The following is a 25,777-nucleotide window of genomic DNA, read 5'->3' as shown; positions in this document are numbered from 1 at the left end:
GATCATGTTAACAACAGCATGGTTTGGAAGCGGATTGTCAAGAACATGAGGAACACTATTCTCGAAAGTCAACCGTCCTTTTTCTATCAGGTCTTTCACAATATATTTCAGAGCAAAGCAACCTTCAACATCATGACCTTGAGCACCTTGATGGAATTCACATGTTAGGTCCTGACGGAACCTGGGAGGCAATGGGTTAGGCGGAGGCTTGCCTGGTCTGGTGACACAGTGTCCCTTAGCCAGTAGAGTTGGGAGCAACTCACCATACCGCATTGGTATTGGTGGAAAAGAAGGTTTGGGTCGGGGACCCTGTTGTTGCTGCTGCTGGGGCTGTTGAGCAGGAGGCTGTTGTCGTACTTGTTGAGCAATGGCATTAACGGGCACTGGTGGTTGACCCGGTGGCAGAGGATATTGCTGGTAGAATGGCGGGAAGAAAGGATGTTGAGAGTACTGCATGTAGTGATAGGGCAAAGGTAATTGTGTGGCAGCTGCAGATGGGTTACCAGATACCATCCCTACGTCAGATTCTTTCCTCTTATGGTGACCATTACCGTACTTCTTTGGTGCACTGGTTGAAGATTCACCCTTTTCAAGAACAATGATACCCTCTCTGACAGCCTCCTCTAGACGAGTTCCCATGGTAACCATGTCGGAGAAGTTGTTTGGAGCAGAGATTATCATCCTTTCCTTATATTCCTTCTTCAGAGTCTTCAGGAATGTCCGTGTCAATTCTTCCTCATCAAGTCGAGGAGAAACACGGGCAGCTGCCCCTCTCCATCTCTGAGCATACTCACGGAAGGTTTCGTCTGACTTCTGAGACAGAGCCTTAAGAGAGTCCCTATTCGGCTTCAGACGAGTGTTGAACTCATAATGACTTTCGAAAGCAGCAGCGAGTTCCTCAAAAGTATGGATGTTGTCTTTGCTCAAACTAGTGTACCAATCTGCTGCATCATCTGTCAAGCTACTCTGGAAGCAGTGGATCATTAGTGCATCATTATCTGCGTAGTTAGCCATCTTTCGGACATACCGGATAACATGGTTGTGTGGACAGGAAGTTCCGTTGTATTTGTCAAATTCTGGCTCTTTGAATTTCTTAGGAACCTCAAATCGGGATACCAAGCATAGATCACGAGCTTTAGCAGGAGTACCATTGCTTCCCCGGCTAGCCTTGACCTCACGGAGTTCTCCAACCAACTCCTTTAACTGTCTCTTCATAGCTTCCATTGCGGGATTTTGTCCACGCGGAGTGTCAACATCAATCACCTGTTGCACAGTGTGTACAATAGGGTCGGTAACAACAGTGGTTACTTGAGGCATAGCAGTGGATACAGGAATCTGTCCTTGACCAGCAAAACCAGAGACACCAGCAGCAGTATTAGGAGAGTAGTAAGCTGAGAGGCCATATGGACGGCCGTTGGGCATAACAAAACGAGCATCAGTAGCCACAGTAGATAGTGGTATAGAGGGAATCACCTCAGCGGTAACTGGGATAGAAGTGGCCGGCTGTTCTTGTGCAGCCATCATAGCGGACATAGCGTCATGAGCCTTAGCCAAGTCTTCCTTCATAGCAGCCAATTCGGCACGGAGCTGAGCATTCTCTTCTTCAAAGTTAGCCATCATTCTTCTCTTGTGAAATCTTGTTTGATGAATTCTATCTGGTTGGTAGACTTTGCGAACACGAGCCACTTTTCAGACTGCGGAGGACAAAACCAGGAGGCAATGAGCACGAGAGAAGTTTTTTGTGACCAATGAATGCATATGATGCATGAAATGTGTTAATGCATATGCAAAAAAGACTCTTTTTGTGTTATCGAAGGGTTTTAGACAAATTATAAACTTGTAAACATTACTAAACAACAATTAACATGAATGAGAAACAAACAAACAACATATAGTTTTACAAGACAATTTCAACATAAACAAATGGAAATAACAACAGGAAATGGAAATCCTCAAGCATAGGAAGTGGAAGCATCATCCTCAGACTCAGACTCATAGCTGCAGTATCGTGCATAGAAGTCACGGGCACCCTTAGCTCTCTTGGAGTCCCTCATAAGCAACCTATCTTTCTCTTCAATCTCTCTCTTAGCCTTAGCTAACTCTTTCTTCAGTGTCAGGACCTCATGAGTCTGCTGCTCATCCTTTCCGTCCAAAGTCATGATCAAATTCTCAGCCTCATAATATCTAGCCCTCCACTGATGCTTCTCCCGACTCTCCATAGCTAGATGCTCCTGATACATCTCCTGGGTAGGTGGGAGTAGAGGCAAGGGCATGGTAGGAACAGATGCTGACACATATCTCATAGAGGGGTAAGGCATACCAATCTCCTCAGCTTGGTTTATCACCCACTGTGTATAGGCCTCATGAGCAATACCGGACCTTACACCCATATGCTTCACCTCTTTCTTCCGAAGCTTGGACCAAGCATCCATGAAATCCTCTCTTATTCCTGTGGGAGCATTGGAGTAGTGGAAGAAGTAAGGAGCTGTAGCAAGATTGATGGGCTTTCCTTTCATCGGGAAACCAAATTGTCGCAAGGCGAGCTCCGGGTTATAGTTGATTCCACCCCGGGTACCAAGAAGAGGTACATTAAGAAACTTACCACCACCAAAGATAATTTCCTTAACCCTAGAAGCGGGAGTGAGCCAAACCACTTCATTAGGAGTGAGAGCCATAATCCTCTGTGAAATAGACCAATTCTCCGGATTGGCGTGGAAAGACTCCGGAAGGTGCGAAATAAACCACCTATAGAGGAGAGGCACACAACAAAGAATATAACCACGACCCTTGCCGAAACGATCATGAATAGCATGGTATGTGTCAGCTAGCAAAGTAGGGACCAGATTCTTGGAGTGGAAGATCATAATAGCATTCATGTCCACGAAGCCATCAAGATTCGGAAAGAGAATAAGCCCATAGATGAGAAGTGCAAGAATAGCCTTGAGAGTGTCCTGACAAGTGGTATTGAGGTTGGATTTCCCAAGAAGATACTCTGAAGTGAACCCTCGGATGCGTGCCTTAGTGACAAGATTCTTGGAGACATCGGTGGTCTTGAGATAGAGATCTTTAGCAATAACCAATGGAGTAGGAGGATTTTCAGGTCCTGAGAAAGGTATCCCCTTAGCAATAGATAGATCCATCAATGAAGAATAAGCCTCTAGAGTAGGCACCAACTGAAAGTCGGGGAAAGTAAAGCACCGACACTCCGGATCATAGAATTGCACTAGAGTGTGCACAAGCTTCTCATCTACATTAGTCTGGAGAATAGTAAGTAAAGCCCCGTAGCGACGTCGGAAACCAGTCGGATCCTCAATCTTGAGTGCCAAATCTCTCAAACTAGCCAAATCCACTTCCTTGAACTTGTAGGAGTTAGTCCTCTTCATTCCTACGATGTTTACAAATTCAACTTATCTAAGCCCTTCGATAACAATGCATGACAAAAGTTTATGCATGTATGCATGTATGCATGAATGCATGATTATGTTCAAGTTCGGAGAAAACATGGTGGGTTGAAGTTCAAAGTCGAGGAGTCATGGGTGGACACGGCGTCCGGTGAATCTAGGGCTTTGGGATATAGTAACCGGGTTCTAAAAAGGTTCCCAAGTTGCAACCTCTCCGACGTATATCATGGTGTCACGAGACAATACTCGCTCCATGATTATCCGTGGAAGGTCTAACTTGAGTGTAGTATCGCGTGACGACTAAAACTCGAGACAACACTCGGTTTAGCCTCCGCACTACATCCTAGAAAATGGCCATGGATGGGTTTGGTTATCTATGGTTCATAGCGTCATAGAACAATTAGAAGTAAAGTGCCTAAACGCGACAACACGCGCCGACAACATCACCCCCAAAATGCCTCAGCTATGTGGGATTGATCGCATAATCCAAAACACGAGGCAACCCCCGGAATGAATTGTCGATTATATCCCTCCTAAATCCTAAGTTCACTCAGCCCGGGTGCAGGACTTTTGATATTCTCACCCCACACGTTTGCAAGAAATTAAACATTTATTCACACAAGAAAGCAAGTAAAGGAAACAAGTAAAAAGAGCGCAAGCGTGGAAATAAAGACTAGGCGTAACTCTCGAATCTCCCCAGTGAAGTCGCCAGCTGTTTTATCTTGGTTTTCGGGTGTCAAACATTGATTACGTTTGAACCTTTTAAACCGGTGATATCTTATTTTTTCTTGGGAAGGGAAAAAGTAAGCAAAACCCTTGAGAATCGAGGTCCGGGAGTTGTTTTCGCTCTGGGAAGGTGTTAGGCACCCGTAACGACTATAGTATCCTATAGGAACCGTCTTTACTTTCTACGCGCGCGCTTTATTTTTAAATGCTATTTGAAAATGTTTGTTTAAACCTAAAAATTTCTAAGTGAAGAATTGGAGGGAGAAGGATGTTTTTGGATTTTTATTTTAGTTGAATTGAAGGAATTTTGTTCCTTGCCTACGTACCCGTTTAAGGGATCAAATCCACCGTAGTTCTCTTCCAAAAATGTTTTTGTTTTTGTTGGTTGATTTTAAGTTTGAAAATTGGAGTTTGAAGAATAGAAAGAGGCCTCAAGGGCATGAGATTGTAAAAAGTGGGGGGTTGAATTAGTCATTTGCAAAATGTGGTCTAAACATGATTAGAGTTCATTGAGATTTGATTAAGAAAATAAAAGGAAAAATTACAATGGGATTTTAATCCCAAGGTTTATTAAGAAAGCCATTTGAGTGAAGTTTGTTCATATTTTTTTGGAAAGTTGATTTTTTCTCTAAGTATAAAGCCTAAACATTCATCTAAACATACAATCCTAAACATACATCTAAACATGCATATTCTAGCTAAATACCTAAAGTGAAGTGTGTGCATGTGTCGGTGCTTGTATCGGTGTACATTATTAGAGTCCATTGTCCTTTACATCATACCCTAGATACATTCTATGGCCTCTTTGCCAAGAAATTAAAAGCATGAAAGTAAAATATTACAAGAATTCCTAAATCTTTACATTCTAATTTTTGCATGAAATTGAAACTTAAAGTGCAAGAAATTAAAGTGGAGAAAGAGATGGGATGTGGAATGAAATGGGAATGCTTATGAAGAATATGAGACATGAGATGAAATGGTTAGTAACACATGATAATATCAAAAGAAATGAAGCAAGAGAAATACTATAGCATAAAGCATAGAAAATAACCCAAAATAAAGGCAAGAATGAGTGCAAATATGGCTAAAATTTGCTCATAAAGTGCAAGACTCATGTGACTTATAATCCTCACATTCCAACACATTTTTAAAGGTTTAGAATCAGATTTTGGAATGGGAATTAAGGCAACATGACTAACTTGACACTTTAGAAGCAAAATTAGGCACATTTACATTATTTATTTACACAAGTAACTTGTAAACTAAGTAACCTACCAAAATTCACAATCATGCAGCAATATTAAACACAAACAGTGGTTAAAACCCCATAGAATCAAATGGCATAGGTCACAAGTGTTCATCAATACAGTGGGATTGGAATCAAGCAAATTTCCATCAATTTTAGCATAAAATATCACAAAATAGCAAGAAAACCACCACATTATTTTTACCAATTTTCATTATGTAAAATTAACACTAAAAGGTCACAAAATTATCAAGAAACACTCATGAAATTTTTAGGAATTTTTTAAAGGTTTTTTGGACTAAAAAAGTGCAAGAAAATTACTAATTCTAACAAAAATAAGGAAAAAAATGCTTCAAGTGCTTTTCTCAAGTTTTAGCACAAAAAAATGTCACCAAAATGTCAAGAAAAATATTAAGAACACATTAGAAAAATTTTAGGATTTTTTATAAACAAATTTGGGCAGACAGGGGTGCAGATAGCAAGAAATTAACTAGAACGCACAGAAAAGGAGGGTGTAAACAGCAATAACACGCAGCAACAACAAAAAAAGCCAGTTATGGGCCCAAAGAAAGCTGGATCGGGTAGATCCATGGGTTGGCTAACTGGATCGGTTTAGAGAGGGAGTATAAAAAGCTTTGTACAAAAAAAACCTCACACTTGACAAAAAAAACAACACATTACTAAGTTCTAGAGAGAGAGAGTCTGACTTCTCTCTAGAACCAGCTCGCCGGCGATGAGCTGAGGAAGATGACCGGAGCTACTCCGGTGCGGTGGTTGGCCGGAGCGCCGCCGCACCGGAGTTATTTTTCCTTTTTTTTTTTGAAATTTTTATATCATTTTGCTCGTATTCTCCTCCTCTACTCAAATCCGGTCTTAGAATTTCCAAAACAGTTCACAAACGTTCTAGATCTACGATCAAACACGGCAAGAAACGAAAGTTCAAGAGAGAGTTTCTACCTTATCTTGATTCGAATCTGCCGAAGCTTGCAGCGATGAACTCGTTCACGTTTCCGTTCCTATCTTCTCCGTTCAGCTTCGATTCGTACCACTTCTTCTTGCTTCTTCTTTGCTCGATCTGACTTCGGTTATTGTTGTTGCTTGACTCACGAACCGTTGGCCTTCTTTTGTTTCATTTTTGATCTGTTGATGATGATCGTTACAGATTTGCAATTGAGACTTGGATTCGTCGTTGTTGATGACGAACAGTGCTGAATTTGAGTTTGTTTTGATGATTTTCGGTTTTGGATTTGATAGTGTTGTGATGATTTTTGGATCGAATTTTGCGTGATTGATGATTCTGTGTTGTTGATTCTGCGTTGATGATTATGTGTTGATGCAGGATTGATTTCTGGAAAAGTTTGTTAGGGTTTGTTCTTGGTGTTCTTGATGAACATTCATCAAGTTCATCAAGAATTTGGTGCTTTGATCTGAAAATGTGGAGAGAGAGAGAGAAATGAATCTGTTTGTGATGACTGTGCAGAAAGTGATTGGTCCCCTTGACCACTAACTGTGATGTGGCTTTTATAGCTGATGACTGTAATGCCTGGACCAATGACAAACTGCCATGTGGCGTAACTAACTCTTGGACAAATAAAAGACTGACATGTGGCACTGGACTATGACTTGGACAAAAATGGACTAAAATGCAAATTTTAGAAATTTAGGACTTAAAAGTAAAATAAAATGAATTAAAATTGGTAATTGGAAAATAACGTAAAGTGAAACGATTAAAATTGACAAAACGGACTAAAACGAACCAATGGCCTAAATGAGGTACTTTAAAGTAACCTCTCTCTGCCGAAATTTCGTGTGAAATGACCAAAATGCCCCTGGGGCTAAAATGACTGAAAATGACTCAGATACAAATTTTTAAAATGGATTTTTTTATAAGAAATTGAAGCAAAGACTCATACAAGCAAAATTAAAAGACTCAGAGACAATTTTTAGGATTTAAACAGTGTTTTAACACCTGAAAAGACTAAAATGCCCCTAGGGGCAAAACTGACTCAAAATGACTTCAAATGCAATTTTTAAAATGGATTTTGACATAGAATTGAAGCAAGGACTTATTCAAACTCTTTGAAAGGGCTCAAACAAAATTTTAAATATTGAAAGAGAAATTTTGACCTAGGAAATGACTAAAATGCCCTTCTATGTGAATTTTTACAAATAAAATTGAAATCAAATGCAGAGAAAGATGCAATTGATCAGAGACATATCAAATGACTTGAAATACAAAAGAAGAATTGAGTTGGTATTTTTAGGTCCAAAATTAGGGTATAACAAACACCAAGAATATTAGTAATAGTGGTTTTAAGGTCGTCAGGGACATTGCGACTACAATAGATCTCTGATTTTGGCAAACTGATCGCTTGACCCGAAGCTAACTCATAAGTGGATAAAATATTTTTCATAACATGTGCGTGTTCCTCCGTGGCTTTAAAGAATAAAAAGCAGTCATCAGCAAAAAAAAGATGGGAAACAGAAGGTGCTTGGCGACAAACCTTTGTTCCCGTATGAACACCTCGGTTCTCGGCATCTCTGATAAGTGACGATAAACCTTCTCCACAAATAATAAAAAGATAGGGGGAAAGGGGTTCCCCTTGTCGGAGACCACGCCCTAGAATTATAGGGCCCACCTGCTCACCATTAACAAGCACAGAATAATCAACTGTCTCTACACACATACGCATCCACCGAATCCAACGTTGATGGAAACCCATTTTATTTAAAACTGCCATTAAATAAGACCAGTCCATACGATCATAGGCTTTGCTAATGTCAAGCTTGAGAGCAACATACCTATTTGCCCCACGTGTCTTCGACTTCATAAATTGAAGTACCTCAATTGCTACCATAGCATTATCTAGGATGGAACGGCCGGGAACAAACGCGGACTGATTGTCAGAGATACATTGGGGCAGCACTGTCTTCAACCTATTCGCTAGCACTTTAGATATAATTTTATAAAGCACATTACATAGTGCAATTGGCCGCCAATCTTTCATGCTAACCTGCACAGAACCTTTTGGAATGAGAGCAATGTTAGTAATATTTAAATTCGGTGGAAACTGTCCTGTGTCCAGCCAACCACAACATTCTTTGAAGATGTCATCACTGCATAAATTCCAAAAATGTTGGTAAAACCCCGGACTATAACCATCAGGTCAGGAGCACTTGTCCGGATGCATAGAAAAAATAGCTTCTCGAAACTCACCCTTAGTGAAAGGTGCCGTGAGACTATCATTATCATGAACAGAGATGGATTGATTAATAACGTTTATAACAGGAGAAAATTCGCTATCCTTTTGTTGGAAAATATTCACAAAATAGTTTCGCGCTATTTCCTGCAAACCGTAATCACTAGTGACCTTATTACCTACATCATCATCAAGGGAAAGTATACGGTTTACCTTCTTTCGAGCTGTTGCCGAGGCATGAAAGAACTTGGTATTTCTGTCGCCATCCTTATACCAGAAAGATTTAGCTCGTTGACGCCAATAGGCATCATCTTGGGACAGCAAGCGTTGCATTCATTTCCTAAGTTCAAACATGCGAGTCTGGTTCTCAACCGAAGCTTGCAACCGTGTGTCTTGCATTTGTTTGCGGCAATCCTCGATGTTTGTTCTCAATTTGTGACAATGATTCTTTTTCCATGTCGAAATATCTTCCGCACATAAAGACAATTTAGGCATGAGTGTGCTTGTCGAATGTTCCTGCCAAGAGTTAGTAACTAGCTCCTTAAAACCCGGTTCAAGCTGCCACGCATTTTCATAGCGAAAATGGCGTTTGTGAACATAGGACCGAGTTATAGGTGCAACATTTACAAGTATTGGATAATGATCGGAAACAGGTGCCACAAGAGTCTCAACAATAGCATTCGGAAACATGTTAAACCATAAATTATTAGCAAGTGCACGATCTAACCTTTCTTCCACCGCACGCGGGGTGCCAAGACTTTTAAACCAAGTGTACGGATACCCTTCAACCGGGACGTCGGATAAACCTGAATCAATAACAGCGCGACGAAAACCATTGATAAGCCAAGGAGGCCTCATAGTGCGCCCTCTTTTCTCACCTGCATCCAAAATATCGTTAAAGTCACCGAAAATACACCAAGGGCCAGAAAATTCCATTGCAAGTTGTCGGAGAAAATTCCAAGCGGTTGTTCTACGACCTCCGCTAGGATAACCATAGTAGCTGGTAAGTCTCCAAGTACCAAGAGTAGTATTTACAATTTCAACAGTGATATGATTATTAGAAAAGTTAACAAGTTGACAATGCAAAGAATTCTTCCAAAACAAAGCTAGACCCCCGGCTCTCCCGGTGCGATCCACATGAAAACAAGCATCGTAACCAAGCAAAAAACGAAGTTCTTCAATTTTATTTCGGTGAGCTAGAGTCTCACTTAGGAATAAAAGATCCGGATTGAAGTGCCAGACTAGGTACTTAAGGTCGGGAATTGTACTCGGGCTACCTACACCCCGACAATTCCACGCCACTAGGCTCATTTATCTAGGCAGGCCTGAACATCAGGGCCTGCCATTACATTTTGTTCATCACCTAAAGGATCAGCAATTACATTCATAGTAATATCCCCCCCATGACTAACATTTGAACCTATTACAAAGTTTCCCACATCCCCTTCAGCAGCAAATGTCTCTCCATTCTGAAGGGTCAGCATGCGTTTCCTTTTCTTCAAATTCGAGCCAATTTCCTCCTGTATCTCATCACTTGAATCGCTGGAGAATGGGACAGCAGGTAAACCGAGTACCATTGTGCGATCAGGCAGCAAGCCAGAAGCCGAAGCACCTGTAGAAGAAGAAGGCAGCAGCTGCATTTTGCAAGCAGAAATTGCACCATTACCTTTCTTAGCTAGCATTGAGTTTTGGGCAGCAAGCACGTCATGTTTCATAGCTGTGAGTTGGGACTGGAAAGCAAGCATACGGTCATTGAAATTTGTATAATTTCCCACGCCTTCAGAGACTTTGTCACGGCCAGCAGGTGCAGCACCTTGCGAATGATTTTGATGCGGTATAAAGGCAGGAATAGGATCCTGTAACCAACGGTTTGTAGCAGCAGTTCCAATTCGTTGTGTTACAGGTTTCAAGTCAACTCCCCAATTACGGACACCATCATTAGCTTCTAATTCGAACAGCTTCGGACACACCTTGTCGGTATGTCCTATCAATCCACACCTGTAACAGAAAACACCCAATTTCTCATAATTAAAATTAATAGTAACAAAAGAGCCATTACTAGCACGGACACGCCATTCTTTTTTCAGTGGTACGGTGACATCGACGGCAACTTTGATGCGCTATATGAACTATGAATTGTGTTTCGCTCATCATAGGCTTTGAGGGTACCTAAGAAGCTTCCTATTCCCTGACCTACTTTCGGTTGGATGAAGCCGAAGGGCAGGCCATGAATTTGAACCCAAAAATCGATATGGTTCAATGGAACAAAGGTGGGTACGACACCAGGTGAGATGCGATCCATGACAATATGAAAATTGTCATAAAGCCACGGACTTTCCTCAAGAACACGAGCAGCGTCGACTCTGTGGTGAAACTGAAACAAGTAACGTCAGACACAGACTTAGTGATTGTGACTCGTTTGCCTGGCTTCCAAGCACGAGACATGCGCTCGCTGAAATAGGCAAATTGAATCTCACGATCAGCAAGGACACGACCGATCAAACAGTGTTCGAGGACAGCAGCGGTTTCGGGTTCAGACTCTAGGTTTAGGGTTAAACCCTCCTCGTACAAGGTCAAGCCATCAAGGTTGAGAGTATTAGGATCCATGGATACGACTGACACACAGGAAAACGGGATGAAACAGACAAAACGTACAGACTAGAACCGAGAATAGCAACTCAGAAAACAGTGAGGAAAGAAAACACAAGGCTAGGGTTTGAAGCGTGAAAGACTACTACAATTTGACGGTATAAAAATGCCTGGATGGAAGCATCTAGATCCTGGATCAGATGCAGATCAACTTCTCACAAGATGAATCCGGCCCAAGGTGCGACGGCAGCTCAACCTTGAAGGCATGTTTCTTAATCTTTAGCCAAAAACATATCTTTCTTATCGGTCACTTGGAGATGCATTTAGAACCTCAATCTTGAAGGCACGTTTCTTAATCTTCGGCCAAAAACATATGTGTTTATTATGACATCTTTAATACCTGTTGGGCATATGGTTGTTGTTTTTTTTTTTTGACAAGAAACATATATTCATTCATTAGAGTGTGGCATCAAATCGAAGGCCACAACTACATCAATACAAGAAGGTGTTTCTTCAATCCAAACATCATCAGAAGAAATAGAAAGTGCATATTTTGCTAAATAGTGAGCAGCTTGATTAGCTTCTCTTCGAACATGCGAAAAATTAATATTATGAAAATTAACATGCGAAAAATTAATATTATAGTTGTTGTTGTTCTGATGTTGATTGACCAATCCTTAGATTTACTATGTAATTGACCATTTTAAAATTATGATTAATTGGTAATTGTATATTCTTTAATAGCATTAAATTAAATTGAATTAAGTTCTTCATACATAATGTTGTTATTACAGCCAAAATAAATTTGTTTACACTTAATGGAGTTAAAACCATTCATAATTGTTTTATCAAGTTTTCTCACATTTGTTCCTATCCAGAACGGAGAATCTGAAGCAATTTTATGATCATTGTACATAAACAGAATTTGTGCCGTGAAGAAAACATATTAGTTGTTGAATTCCAACTCTGATAATATCTGATTCGGGAGAGATGGATTTATTTTCGATCACTTTGTTGTAGGCCTCCATCGTTAATTAATTGGTAGCAATGGAAACAATTCATGGTTGAAAGTTCTAAAAGAATTCCCCATAGATTGGCTTAATGAAGGCAGTAGTGGATATTATGATATGAATTTATCTAAAAAAACTATTCCTTCTCAATTTTATATGTGATGAAGCTCTGTGCACAATGTAAGTATTTCAAGTTCACACAGATAACTTTTGACCTAAAATCACCCCTCTAACTCGTTTTTCTCTTTCCCTTTTATTTCAATAAGTGATTTTCACATCTATTTAAATAAAGACGATGTTGGTTTGTTCGTCTTCTTTGTACGACGTTGTTTGTCTTTCTTGTTTAGTTTAGGTACTATTTGTTCGGTTCAGACTGTCAATTCAACTTCAATCTAAGGCAGACATCCAAACAATGACTTTGGCATCGTCTACGTTGCAGACCCGGAGACCTGGGTATTCCAGAGACTTGAATATAATCATATGTGTAGGCTTTTGTAATTTGTCTTTTTTGGATGTTGTGAGTTTGTTCGCAGACTCATCCTTTTTATTTTTAGCTAATTTGCATTGTATCGATGTGTTGTATCAATTTGAATGAATGAATATAATTTAGTAGAGTGGAAGGACGGTGGTTTCGAGAGAAAGAGAGTGGAATGACGGTGGATTGAAGGACGGTGGTTTCGAGAGAGAGAGAGAGAGAGAGAGAGAGAGAGAGAGAGAGAGAGAGAGAGAGAGAGAGAGAGAGAGAGAGAGAGAGAGAGAGAGAGAGAGAGAGAGAGAGAGAGAGAGTTTGGGACGGTGGAAGCTTAATTTTCAGTTGGATTAAGGAGAGAGAGTGTAATAGTTCAGGAGAGTGTAATACACCAATGCTTTTTGGTTTTGTGCGCGAAAATGAAAAAAATCATACCCCCTGTTTTTTAATTTTCATAAAGCCCAAAGATAGCGTTTGCGAAAAGCGCTATCTATACCCCCACCAACAATAGCGTTCGCTGAAAAGCGCTATTTAACCCATTTTTTAAAAGGTTTTTCTTGGCGCTTTCTTAAAAGTGCTATAACAGGCCTATGAGTTGCATTTTTAATAGCATTTATCCATAAACGCTATTAAAATTGTGCTATTAAAAACCAAAATTGTCGTACTGAAACCTTCTTCATAGCTTATGAACTTGTGATGGGAATTTAAATTTATGGTTTGAGATAAAATAATATAATGCTTTAAATTAGTTTTCCTTTATAAAAACAGCCGAACCTTTGTTTTTCTTTGATCACATCTTCATTTGAATGGTTGTAAATGTGATGCAAAGTAATATCATATGAATTAATTTTTTTAAAACTCGTTATTACATGGCTTTGAATACATAGGAGAAGACAATTATCTTTTTCACTCTAATGTATGAATTTACTAAATAGAGTGAATTGAAATAATCAGAGTCTCTAATATAAACCTTAAATTCCAGAAGAAGAAGAAGAAAGAGAGAAAGAACAGTTGATTAACATTTATAGAAGAGAAACATATGCAGGTAGAGGATCAAGACTCTGACTAAGAATATATCATGATATTCAAGGCGAATCATTTGTTGATTTGGGCCTATAGCACGGATACCGACATGACACGGACACTGACACGCTGACACCACTAATAATTTGAGAAAATTAAATAATTCAATGTAATTATAAGTGTCGGTGTCCTGTTGATGTCGGATACGACACGTGTCCGACACCAGGACACGTCTAATCCGAGGAGTGTCTGTGCTTCATAGATTTGTGCACACTTTAGAGGTTAATAATAATCTTAGTATATTATACTTAAATGCCTATATACTTAAAGGCTAAACGGATTACAATTTATAACTAATTAAAATTGCTTAACATCAGTCCCCGTGAGTATAACACAGTTGACAAGGACATGCATTGTTATATGCAAGGACTGGGGTTCAAATCTTGGACACTCCATTTATTCACCTTAAAAAATGTGAATTCTAACCATTATCCAAATACCTACGGGAGGTTGTTTTTCTTGGTGGGTTGAGTATCCCTTGTTCTTTTGTCCAAGTTGTCGGTTGAATATTCATTGTACTTTTCTTATTTTTTTAATAAAATTCTTTTGATCTAGAGAAACCAGAGCCAAAAGCCCAAAACTTCACCAAACAATTAAGGTTTAAGTATATTTTTTAACTTTATCTTTTAATTAAATTCTATTTTGATCATTTATCTTTTAAACGATGCATTTTGGTCATTTATTCTTTAAATACAAGCTGAGTTGGTTGTTAACTGTCTTACGTGGTGCATGTGACATGTCAAAAATTTGTACATATCACCATTTTCTTTAAAGATTCCCTAACTTGGATCCGACTTCTCTAAAGTGGACAATTCACTTTAGAGTATAAAGTGAACAATATCATTCGTTAATTAATAGATTAAAGATAGATATTGTAGATACATCATATCAAATCATAAGTTTGTTACAATAACAATTTCAGTTTTTCTCACTTTACACTTTACTCATTATAGAAAATCCTTGTCCCAATAATGTATGGAAAAATGAAATACAATTCAAAATTTCAAATAATAATGCACATGTTCTTAGACTAATTTTCTAATAACCGAATTAGCTTATAATGTTTATAAAAGTAATTCAGCACTGATACACTGCAGTAGGGCTGGGCATAGGGTCGGGTCGGTTCGGGTTCGGGCCCAAACCCCAAATCCGAAGCAACCCTCGGGTTAGAGAGCAAGACCCAAACATACCCTTATTAACTTTCGGTTTTTTCGAGTTACCGGGTTCGTCGGTTCAGTTTAATGGGTTGACCTCACAATCCAATATGATTTTTTTGGATCAAATCAATTTTTTTTTTAAATATTTTTCTCATTATTTTCCTTTTTTGGTGTAGATCTATTTTTTTTTCATCGATTCATTGGCATATCTTTTGTCCTCGTCCAATTCATTTTCTTTATAAATCTGGACAGTAATTGTTGGATTTAAATTTGCTGGGCCACATATTTTCCAATCTATGGTTGCAATCAAATCAAATATATATAATTTTCCAGTTAATTATTTGATATGTCAAATAAATATCACATTGAATGCAGAAAAGGGGAAAAAAGAGCTTCTAGAAAATAGAAATAATAAATTGTAGATCCAGGAATGATACAGAGAAGAAGATTAGGAAAATAGCAAACATATCATTCAAGGAATCTTTAAAAATGAAAACTTTCAGCGTTAGATAATTCAGAGAAGAAGATCTGGAGAGAAATTGAAGATTGAGAAAGAAATTATGTGATTTGAGGGAAGATCAGAAAAGTATAAGAAGAAATTGGAAGAAGTTGTATGTGCCGCTGATGCTAGGGTTTTCTAATAAAATTTGTGTTGAAGTATGGAATTTATAGTGGAAAGGGAAACAATATTGGGCTTAGGAGAAAAAACTTGGGCTATAGAGTATTGGGCTATGAGAATAAAATGAAAAATTAGGGTTGAACGGGTTAGAACGGGTTCCGACGGGTTCAAAATCATAAACCGAACCGAACCGAATAGACCCACTGTAACCCGCAATGTCTACCCGATCAACCCGTAACCCGAATTAACCCGAACCGAATGCTTAAAATTGTATCGGGTTACTCGGGTTAATTCGGGTCGACCCGTTTTTGCCAAACCCTACACTGCAGTGATACTGATTTAATGTCTGTTAGTTGAAACAGGTTAACCTTCTATAAACAAAAAGTATTATATGTGTTTTCTATAGCTCCTTTAGCATTTTAAAGGTGCACTGCCACTTGTGTTTATATACGTGAACACATACTATTTAATTCTATCAAAAAAATTGCTAACCGTAACATTTCAGAACATATCGTAAGAAAAAAATAATAGTTATCAAATTTCTAATATACTACCAAGCTAAGGCAGTGAGAATTTCCATTTATTGCTCATAACAAGCTTGCAACAGATACAAAATTGAAACTAAACCAGCATCAGCATGTATTATATATTGTTATGTCACAAGCTTTGTAGGACCGATACTTCTGAACAGAGGTGTATCACACGACACTGATACATGTAATTACATTCAATTATGTCAATTTACTTTCAAATTAATGACGGTGTCGACGTGTTAGTGTCGTGTTCAATATTCCGTGCTGTTGTGAGTGATTCATATATCAAAAGTCATGTTTAATCATTTAAATGTCAAACTTCTGTGTAAAGCAATCTACAAAATCATTGTATAAAAACGAATAGATAAATAGTCATTTTTGTCCCTAATGTGTGAGACTTTCTCATTATAGTTCTTTATTTTTTAAAATTGCAAATACATCCCTAAGTGTTTGTTTTGTTTGATAATTTATGGACGAAATAGACTAACGAAAAATACATTCGAGTACCAAATTTACTAATAAAATACATATTTCAAGATCAAAATGACTAGCTTTACACTTGAGAATGTTTTCCCAACTTCGATACGTTTAAGTCCTACAATGACAACGCCAATTTAGAGATTCAGGGATCAAAATGACCTTTGTCAAAAAAAGAATTAACCAAAGTAAATACAATACATGATTTAACCTATATAGCATCAACATTTCGGATCGAAGGTGTTCCTGTGTCGAACAAGTGTGAGTGTTTGACACCGATATGTGCGATCACATTCAATTTTGTCATTTTTTTAAACGTATCTGTGTCATGTCCGATGTTTGTGTCCTCGAAAATGCTTCATAAGTTTTAACTTGATTTGAAATTGTGGTTAAGAAAATATAAATAGGTTTCTAGGTTTAACTATATATTTAAGTAATTAACAAAAAAATTAATATAGTTAGTATATCGAGCTTGTCAGCAAAAATTAAGTTAGTATATCGAGCTTGTCAGCAAAAATTAATTGAATTTTTTTCTTTTGTGGTGGCCGAGGTTTGAACCCTGGGTCTTGCATATGTTATGGATTGTCCATAGCAACTGAGCTAAGCTCACGAGAACAGCAAAAATTAATTGGATTGACATAAAACATTATGGATGCATGCATAGTACAATCTGCTTAGTAAAGTGATCAACAAGAAATTAGCAAATGAGAATCATGATTTGTTTTGTTTGGATGAAGTATGCACCTAGAGACCTTGTCGATTTAGATCTTAGTTTGCCTGTTTTACTAAATGATTAGTATTATTTTATGTAATCTTTATTCTTATTGACTTGTATCTTCATTCATTTTTTTTATTTCAAATTAAAAGAAAGCAAATTGGTTTGCATGAAAAGTAATTTGAAAATCATAAACCATAGATTAAAAAAAAAGTAAAGGAAGACAAAATGAACGTTCATTGTTGACGATCTTACCTACCGTAACTATGATAATTTCCGTCGTCATGCCAAAAATTATCCCAATCACGTCAAGTAAAATCTCTACCAATGAATGTTTCTTTTTCGTCAACTATTATCCGATTTTTTACTGTTGTAAAAGTCAAAATTACTTATCCAAACTAATTCAGTTTCTTGGTAATTTTGTTGTTGTTGATTACTTAATTGAACACAATTATAATTTATATATATATATATATATATATATATATATATATATATATATATATAAATTTGGACGATATGTATTCATGTACCTTCTACATATATACATATATATATATATATATATATATATATATATATATATATATATATATATATTTAATTGGACAAAATTGACTCAACATGCCTATGAACACCCTTATTAACAAATTAAAACACCTCTTAAGGAATGATCAACACTGATTTCAAACCCATGAAGAAACCATTCAAGAGACCAAAGATTCACTAGAAAAAAGACCAAAACATCAAATAGCAAATTAACATCCACACAAAACCAAGACAAATACTAGAATTAAGCCCGAAATGAATTTAAACCACACAAAAACTCAATCTATACAACAATAGATGATTTTTCATATTTAAATGGAATAAAAAGAACAATTGACTGTGTCTGTAATTTCTTACCACAACTAGATGATTTTCCGACACCGTGGTCGCCAGACAACTTGCTTGTGGAAAAATGTTGACCGGTTTATTTTCCTCTAAGAAGATGGTCATAGTGCATGTTTGGTATTGCATTGGGTTTGTAAAAAAACGAAGTGAGCCATATTCATTCTCTAGAAGCTACCTAGCGGCTCAGCGTGATTCACACAAACACCAATGTTATACTACATCAAACATATGCACCATAGAAGGTGGTTGTAGAGGAAGGATATAGTTCGTTATAAGAGATGGGCGTAAATGGCTACATGGTTGTTGAACTAGAAGAATTCAGCTTTTGTTTTCTTTTTCATTCATTCAAAAGGTAATGAGATAGAAAGATGTTTTTAAATGTACACACTAGTGTTTGTGAAAGTGTTGTTGGTCCAGGGAATATATAGGGAATAGTAGCATCTTTTTTAATTTAATTTTAGTTATAAGAAATAAAAGAAACACAGTAAGGTTAAGGCTACTTTTTTTGGTGGTTGCCGGGGTTTGAACCCGGACATTATTGCATATATTATGCATTGTTCATACCAACTGAGCTAAGCGCATGAGGATTAAGGCATGCCTACTAATGTATCAAGTTTTCCCATAAATATGAAAACCAAAAACCTACTCAAAAAGTAAATTTGACTTACACCAGAAAATAGAAAAGTATAGATACTATCTTTTTTACTTTTTTTGTTACCATATTTTTTCTACCGTATTATTGTTTTCTTGGGTGAAAAAGGTTAACATGATAAACAATAAATATAGTTCATCGTATTATCTTCACATTTTTATTGTTTTCTTTTGTGATCCCTAATTAATCTTTCAGCGTAAATGGGGACCGTTCTTTTGCATACATATAGCCGAACCCACTTAATATGATTATTATCAAGCGGACATGCCTTCTTCAGCAAGTTGTTTAATCATTCTATTGTAACCTTAAATTTCATGCAATCGCTAGTCTGCCAAGTGATTTATATTGAGAATCAATTTTACATTTAAGAAACTGTTATAATATTGATTCAAAGTTAATTTTTCCACTCTTTGATACTTTGAATCAATATCATAACAGTTTCTTAAAGGACTGCAAAATATAATATTGATTCAAAGTGTACAAAAATTAACACATCTTTTTTATACTTAACAAAATCACCTATGTTGAATGGTAGGATGTGTAATATCTCACAAATTTGTAAAAGTGGAATCAATCCAACAAATGTGGAATTTTCTTCTCATAAGATTTTTCCCTTGAAAGAGAAATTTTTTCCTCCAAGTTGTGTGATTAAAGTTGAAACATATGGTTAGATCTTAATGTTGAAGTTTGAAATTCTGCACTTGATAAACTATACATAAATTCATTATGGGTAAACTATGACAAGTACTCCACGACAATAAAAGAAAGACCACCAAAAGCATGTGGCTAGTTATGAGTCTCTAACATGGCTGTAGTCACAGTCCATAATATTGTCACATTAAAATATCACAACATAGACCAGTTGTACATTAGTCCTCACTTTGGCAATACAATTGGCTACTTCTTAATCAGTTGCTATGATTTCCTTATTTTGAACTATTATTGCTCATCCCTTTGTACCATTTTCCTCAGCATAGCAGAGGTTTACTAACAAAGTTACCATATAATTATCTCAACATTAGAAGCTATCAATTTGAAATAGTACTATTGATGAAACCAATGTAAATATTTATCATAAAAAAAGACAAAATTTTCAACTATCATATGCAAAAGTAGCAAAATATTGTGCAGTGTTATACTTATGTCTTTGCAAGTAAAAATAGTAAAATCCTAAAATGATTTTGTCCTTCCATAATTGTTTTTATACTAATCCAAAAGAAATATGAGTCTAGTACTTCCATTGACGTAATCTTGAAGTTCTTCACGAATCAAATTGTGCCCAGTTTCATTCCAATGAGAAAGACTGTCATAACCATCTAACCGACGTCCACCTCCTAAATAGGTTCTTGAGCGAGGGCCAAAAGTGATATGCTCTAGTGAAATTGCATTCTTTAGAAAATGAATAGCAAGCTCAATTTCAATCATTTGGCCAACATAACCAGGCAATTCAATATCCTTCAACTCATAATAATAAAATTATGGATGCTACCTTCTTTGTCTTTGATTTTCACACAAATCAACACACATAGCACATAATATAATATCAGGCCAAAAAATTGAGTCTAACAAACTTGTAATATTACCTTTGCCACACTTGTTGTATGAATATGACAGAATTATAATTAATATAATGGGGCTAAACTAGAGAACTACATTCAAATGAGTAACCATATGCATATAAATTTAGCATAACTAAATTCAAAACCCATAAATAGTCATCATTATCATCTTGAAATCAATGGTTGTTGGAAACATTCACATCTGCAGGCATCAAGGGTAAGGCATATATGGATGAACACAATAAATTAATTTATCAAATATTGACGAATAAAATTATGATATATGATTGTACAGTTGAGATTTGACTTATCAATGATGGGCACAAAACAATTTTATCACCATCAACATCATGGGATGAGAGGTTTCTAATTTTGGAGCATTGATAGAACAACAGTACTCTAGAATGCTATCACCATCAAGCTCAATGGATGAGAGGTTTGGGGTTATAATTTATTGCAATTTTTTATGGCTCGAGTGTTATAAGTTGTAAGAAAAGTATAATATGAAAGATAAACTTTAGATTAGTTAAAAAATGTGTGAGGGAAGAAAAAGTTTTTTCTAATTAGCTCTGACTCTAGGCTTGTTTTGTAAGTAATCTTTCTTTATCCTAACTTTCTAAATCAATTTATTTGTATTATTTTCTTTTTAAACATAAAAAGAAATGAAAACATGTACATTGATCAAAAACTTCAGGATTGAGATAAGATCTCTTTACAAAACTAACCAAAAATGTAAGCTCGCAGTTAAAGATTTATCTGCTCTTACACACTTTCTAACTAAATGTTTAAAAATAGAATGTTAACAATTAAATGTCCGGAGTATTTCTCTTAACAAAAATACTAAGATTAATACCTACTTAAATTTACCTTTTACAACAAAAAATGCAACATAACTTTTTTACTTCAAAAAAAAGAAATGCAACATAACTAAAATGCTGTTCTGATTTCAAGCGCATGAAGAAGATACCGACCATCCAAGAGGCGAAAATTTCAATATTATAATAGAGGTCAAAATGAACTTGAACACAAATACCAATCTATATCAACAAATAGTCATTTTCGATTTAAAAGTAAGAAAGAAGTTAGGCCTTCAAATAAAAAAGTGTCCTTTTTTTTATTTTGAAATGGAGCAAAGTATGAAACTATAACAATATCATTTATCAAGACATTAATCCATCTTAAAAATAGGTAATTTTGGATTTAAAGGAAGAAATAAATTTAAGATTTCAAGAAAATTGTTCCTTTATAAATACACACCATATAAAAAATTTGAAGGGGGTCAAAATGCATACATACATGATAGTAACTGGCAGGGCCATTCCTATGAATCTAGAGGCTCGGCTTTGCAAGTAAAAAGAGTCTCGTAATAAAATAAAAACGCTTTTTCTTTAAAAGAGCAATATTCTATTTAAATTGAAAATGAAATCCGTAAACATAAGAAATATCATCATTATAACTAACAAAAAAATATCCATATTCTAATAAATAATATAGAAATACAAGTTCAGACGAATACATTTATCAACCTTCCAGTCAATAAAACGAGAAGAAGGAAAGTCTAGAATGTGGGTATCAAAGAAATGAGAATAAAGATTTTTTTTAGTGGAGTATAGTAGTACCAAACTATAAATTTTTTGAGGTCCATGGGAGGCCCAGCTCCATTGAGCTGCTTGCTCCCCAAGGGACGGGCTTGGTAACTGGTGTTTGAAATGTTAAGGAAGATGGAGAAAACTAAGATATAAGATAAAATAAAAACAACAAAATCAAATAGAGAAAAACAATGCATTATTTGTTATAGCAGTAGAAAACTAAGATCTAAGATAATTCAAAAAAAAAAAAAGAGAAAAACATGTATTATTTGTTAGAGGCAGAAGAACAAATGAATAGATGAAAAAAGCATGCTTGGAGGTGCTAGAGAAAAAAAAATATGCTTGGTGTTGAAGGGAGTATGAGCCTTTATATATACACCATGGTGAAATATTGGTTAGGGTTTGTGTTGCTTGGTTGTGACTTGTGGGGGGTGAATGAAGGAAATTTGGCCTTTATGAAGGAGTAGGTTAAGTGCATGAATAGAAAATCAAAATTAGGCATGTTTCTTGTTTGGAAATAAATGGTAAAACGAATACTAGTAGTTAAAAGAGATATTGTTTTAGAATTCTGCTCTTTACCCTGCAAGTTTCGCTCGCGCCTAACTGAAATATCTAAACTAGCCCTGCGTTAGTTAACTAACGTAAGTGTAAAAATATGCGTAAGTTAAGTCATGTCGCGTGAGTTAATTAAGTCACGCAGAGTGACTTAACTAACTTTTTTTAATTTATTTACTATATTCAAATTATTTTATTTACTTTATTCTAATTTATTTGTTCACTTTATTCTAATTTATTTATTTTCTAAATTATTTGTTCACTTTATTCTAATTTATTTATTTACTTTATTCAAATTAAGTTATTTATGTTATTCTAAATTATTTATTTGCTTTATTCTAATTTATTTATGCACTTAAAATAAATAATTATTCAAATTTATTCATTAAATAAATACAAATATAAATAAAAAGAAATGAACAAAATTAATACATATAACAACATCTCATTTTATTAATAGAATTCATACAATAATTGATACATTTATTCGAATTCACTAAATTTACTTATCTTCTTTTTACCCTCTTGGGGTAAATAATGATCACTCATGGGGTAAATAGTGAGCAACCTTTTTGAGGGAAATGCATCATCAACCCTTGGGCTAAATCTAAATCTGGTTCTTTTTATACCCCAAGAAGATTCTTTTTACCCACGTTAAAAAGTTTTTTGGGTAAAAAGAAGCAAATTTAATTTTATCCCAAGGGTTGATCATTTCCTCCAAGTTGGCTACTCACTATTTACCTCAAAACTGACCACCATTTACCGCAAGTGACTAGAGGCTATTGAAGAAAAAAAAAAAAAAAAGAGAAATAGAAAGAGAGAGTGAGGCGGGAGATAAAGTGATATGGTGTGAGGAAATAGGGAAGCATGGAGGGGTATTTATAGGTGGGAATGGTAGTATAGGTTATAGCCACCATAAATGTGGTCAGAAAAACGTGTAGAAGTAGTAAAAAAACGTGTAGATTAAAGGTTGAAAACTTGAACACCGTCCAAAAAACGTTTGTTCATAAGCTCAGACAACCGACCAACGTGCGTGGGTTAACTCGCGCCCAGGCCAGTGGTGCGTGATTTAAGTCACGCGGAGCTTATAAGGTGCGTTAGTTAAGTCACGGAGCATGACTTAACTAACACATGGGTATAACTGAAAATCATGCTGGACGCGAGCAAAATGTGCTGCGAGTAGAGCAGAATTCATTATTTTATACGTTGAAATAGTAACTGGATGTTAAGTGTGTTGACTATATTCTTTTCTTTTTCGGTATTTCTTTTAAAAAATTGTTTAACTTTTTTATATTTTAATTTACTCTTTTTGAATTGTTACTATTACTTTATTATTTTAAAATGGATCTGACTTTCTTTTGTCTTTAATGGATAGACATACTCCATCCGGTCACTATTATAAGCAAAACTACACTTTTTAAATACATTGAATAATTAATGTATATAGTCTTTATTATTGATTGCATACATAATTATTCAATGTATCTAAAAAGTGAAGTTTTGCTTATAATAGTGACTGGAGGGAGTAGTAAAATTAGACTATTGTACCAAATATTTGATTGTAGTAAACCTTCTTCATTGCTTATGAACTTGTGATGGTTTTAAAACTCGTTATTACATGGCTTTGAATACATAGGGGAAGACAAATATCTTTTTCACTCTATAGTATGAATTTACTAAATAAAGAACATAAAAAAAGTATGCATCTAATCTGTATGACACCAAATAATAATTAAGCACATATACTTAAATACTTAAATACTACTAAATGTAGGGAGGTTGTTTTTCTTGGTGGATTTGTGTACCCCTCCGAATTGTCGGTTGAGTAGTCATTGTACTTATTTTATTTTCCAATAAAATTATTTTGATCCAGAGGATCCAGAAACAAAACTTCACCAAACAATTAAGGCTTAGAATATTTTTTAACTTTATCTTTTAGTTAAAGAGAAATGGTTAATATAGCGAACACTCTTACCACAAAAATTCCGCGAAAACACATACGTTAACCACAAGTGTGCTTTTTTTGGCACTAAGATATGAAATATTGCTAATAAAAGTTGGTTTAAAGGCGATATAGCTTTGGTGGTTCAATTAAACAAAAGGTGATATAAATTCAGTACTGCTCATGCTAGCAATCAAAGTCAGGTGGTGTTTTTTCTTTTGGAGGATGAATCATGTTTTCATTTTCATTTGGTTAAAACACGTGTTCCTTATTTTATTCTCCTGTTTCATAGCAGTCATATAGCCTGGTTTTACGTGGCAAAAATTAACAAAAAAAATCAGTAGAAATCAACATTCGTGATATATTCGTGAATTTCATTCGCGATATATAGCTCAACTGTTAATTAAAATCTATTTTGACCATTTATCTTTCAAAAGATTCACTTTGGTCATTTATTCTTTAAATACAAGTTGAGTTGGTTATTAACTATCTTACGTGGGGCATGTGACATGTCAAAAATTTGTAGATTTCACCGTTCTAATTCCCAAAATCTCTAATTTGATTAAGTTTATCTTCTTCCTTGAAAAATTCATTAATTAGGATCCGACTCCTCTAAAGTGGATAATTCAAGTGTAAAGTGAGCAATATCAACCGTTAATCAACAAATTAAAGGTAGATATTGTAGGTACATCCTAACGAATCATAAGTTTGTTAAAATAACTTCGTTTTCTCACTTTACACTTTAGTCACTTTAGAAAATTCGTGTCCCGTTAATTTTAGGAAAAATGAAATACAATTCAAAATTTCAAATTATAATGCACATGTTCTTAAACTAATTTTCTTGTGCAGGTTCTTACACTAATTTTCTATTAATCGAATTAGCTTATAATTTTATAAAAGTAATTCAGCACTGATACACTACAGTGTTACTGATGTAATGTCTGTTAGTTGAAACAGGTTAAACTTTTATGAACAAAAAATGTCATATATGTGTTTCTAGCTCCTTTAGCATTTTAAAGGTGCACTGTTGCCACTTTGTCACTTAAGCCCAACTCCAGTTGCCTTCGGCATCCCCCTCCTTGCAGTTAAGGTAACGACCTCAGACATGGCGAACTCCCATAGTGTGACGAGTGGTGTGTACAAGGCCCGGGAACGAACTCACCGCTGTATGGCTGACCAGCGATTACTAGCAATTCCAGCTTCATGTAGGCGAGTGGCAGCCTACAATCCGAACTGAGGACAGATTTTTGAAGTTAGCTCACCCTCGCGGGGTCGCAATCCTTTGTCCCGTCCACTGTAGCACGTGTGTCGCCCAGGGCATAATGGGCATTACCCATGGTTGGCAAGATGATAGAATCACG

The 25,777-nt window shown here is 36.0% G+C and overlaps 2 protein-coding genes across 2 annotated transcripts; both read right to left on the bottom strand.

Annotated features, from left to right (window-relative positions):
• Window positions 1-7,999: 7,999 nt before the first annotated feature.
• LOC146913055 (uncharacterized) lies at window positions 8,000-8,906 on the bottom strand. The gene is made up of 4 exons (XM_085720861.1): window positions 8,591-8,906; window positions 8,388-8,449; window positions 8,125-8,270; window positions 8,000-8,012 (listed from the first exon to the last, which is right to left on the bottom strand). The coding sequence occupies exons 1-4, from the start codon at window positions 8,904-8,906 to the stop codon at window positions 8,000-8,002; spliced, it is 537 nt and encodes a 178-aa protein (XP_085576987.1).
• Window positions 8,907-9,884, bottom strand: LOC146913054 (uncharacterized). The gene has a single exon (XM_085720860.1). It carries the CDS (start codon window positions 9,882-9,884, stop codon window positions 8,907-8,909), a length of 978 nt encoding a protein of 325 aa, XP_085576986.1.
• Window positions 9,885-25,777: the final 15,893 nt, after the last annotated feature.

Source organism: Medicago sativa, chromosome 6 (assembly GCF_051527215.1).
Source record: "Medicago sativa cultivar Bolivia chromosome 6, Bolivia_mono, whole genome shotgun sequence".
Lineage (NCBI taxonomy): Eukaryota > Viridiplantae > Streptophyta > Magnoliopsida > Fabales > Fabaceae > Medicago > Medicago sativa.
Note: the sequence above shows the minus strand (reverse complement) of the source record. Positions and strands in the feature narration are given on the sequence as shown.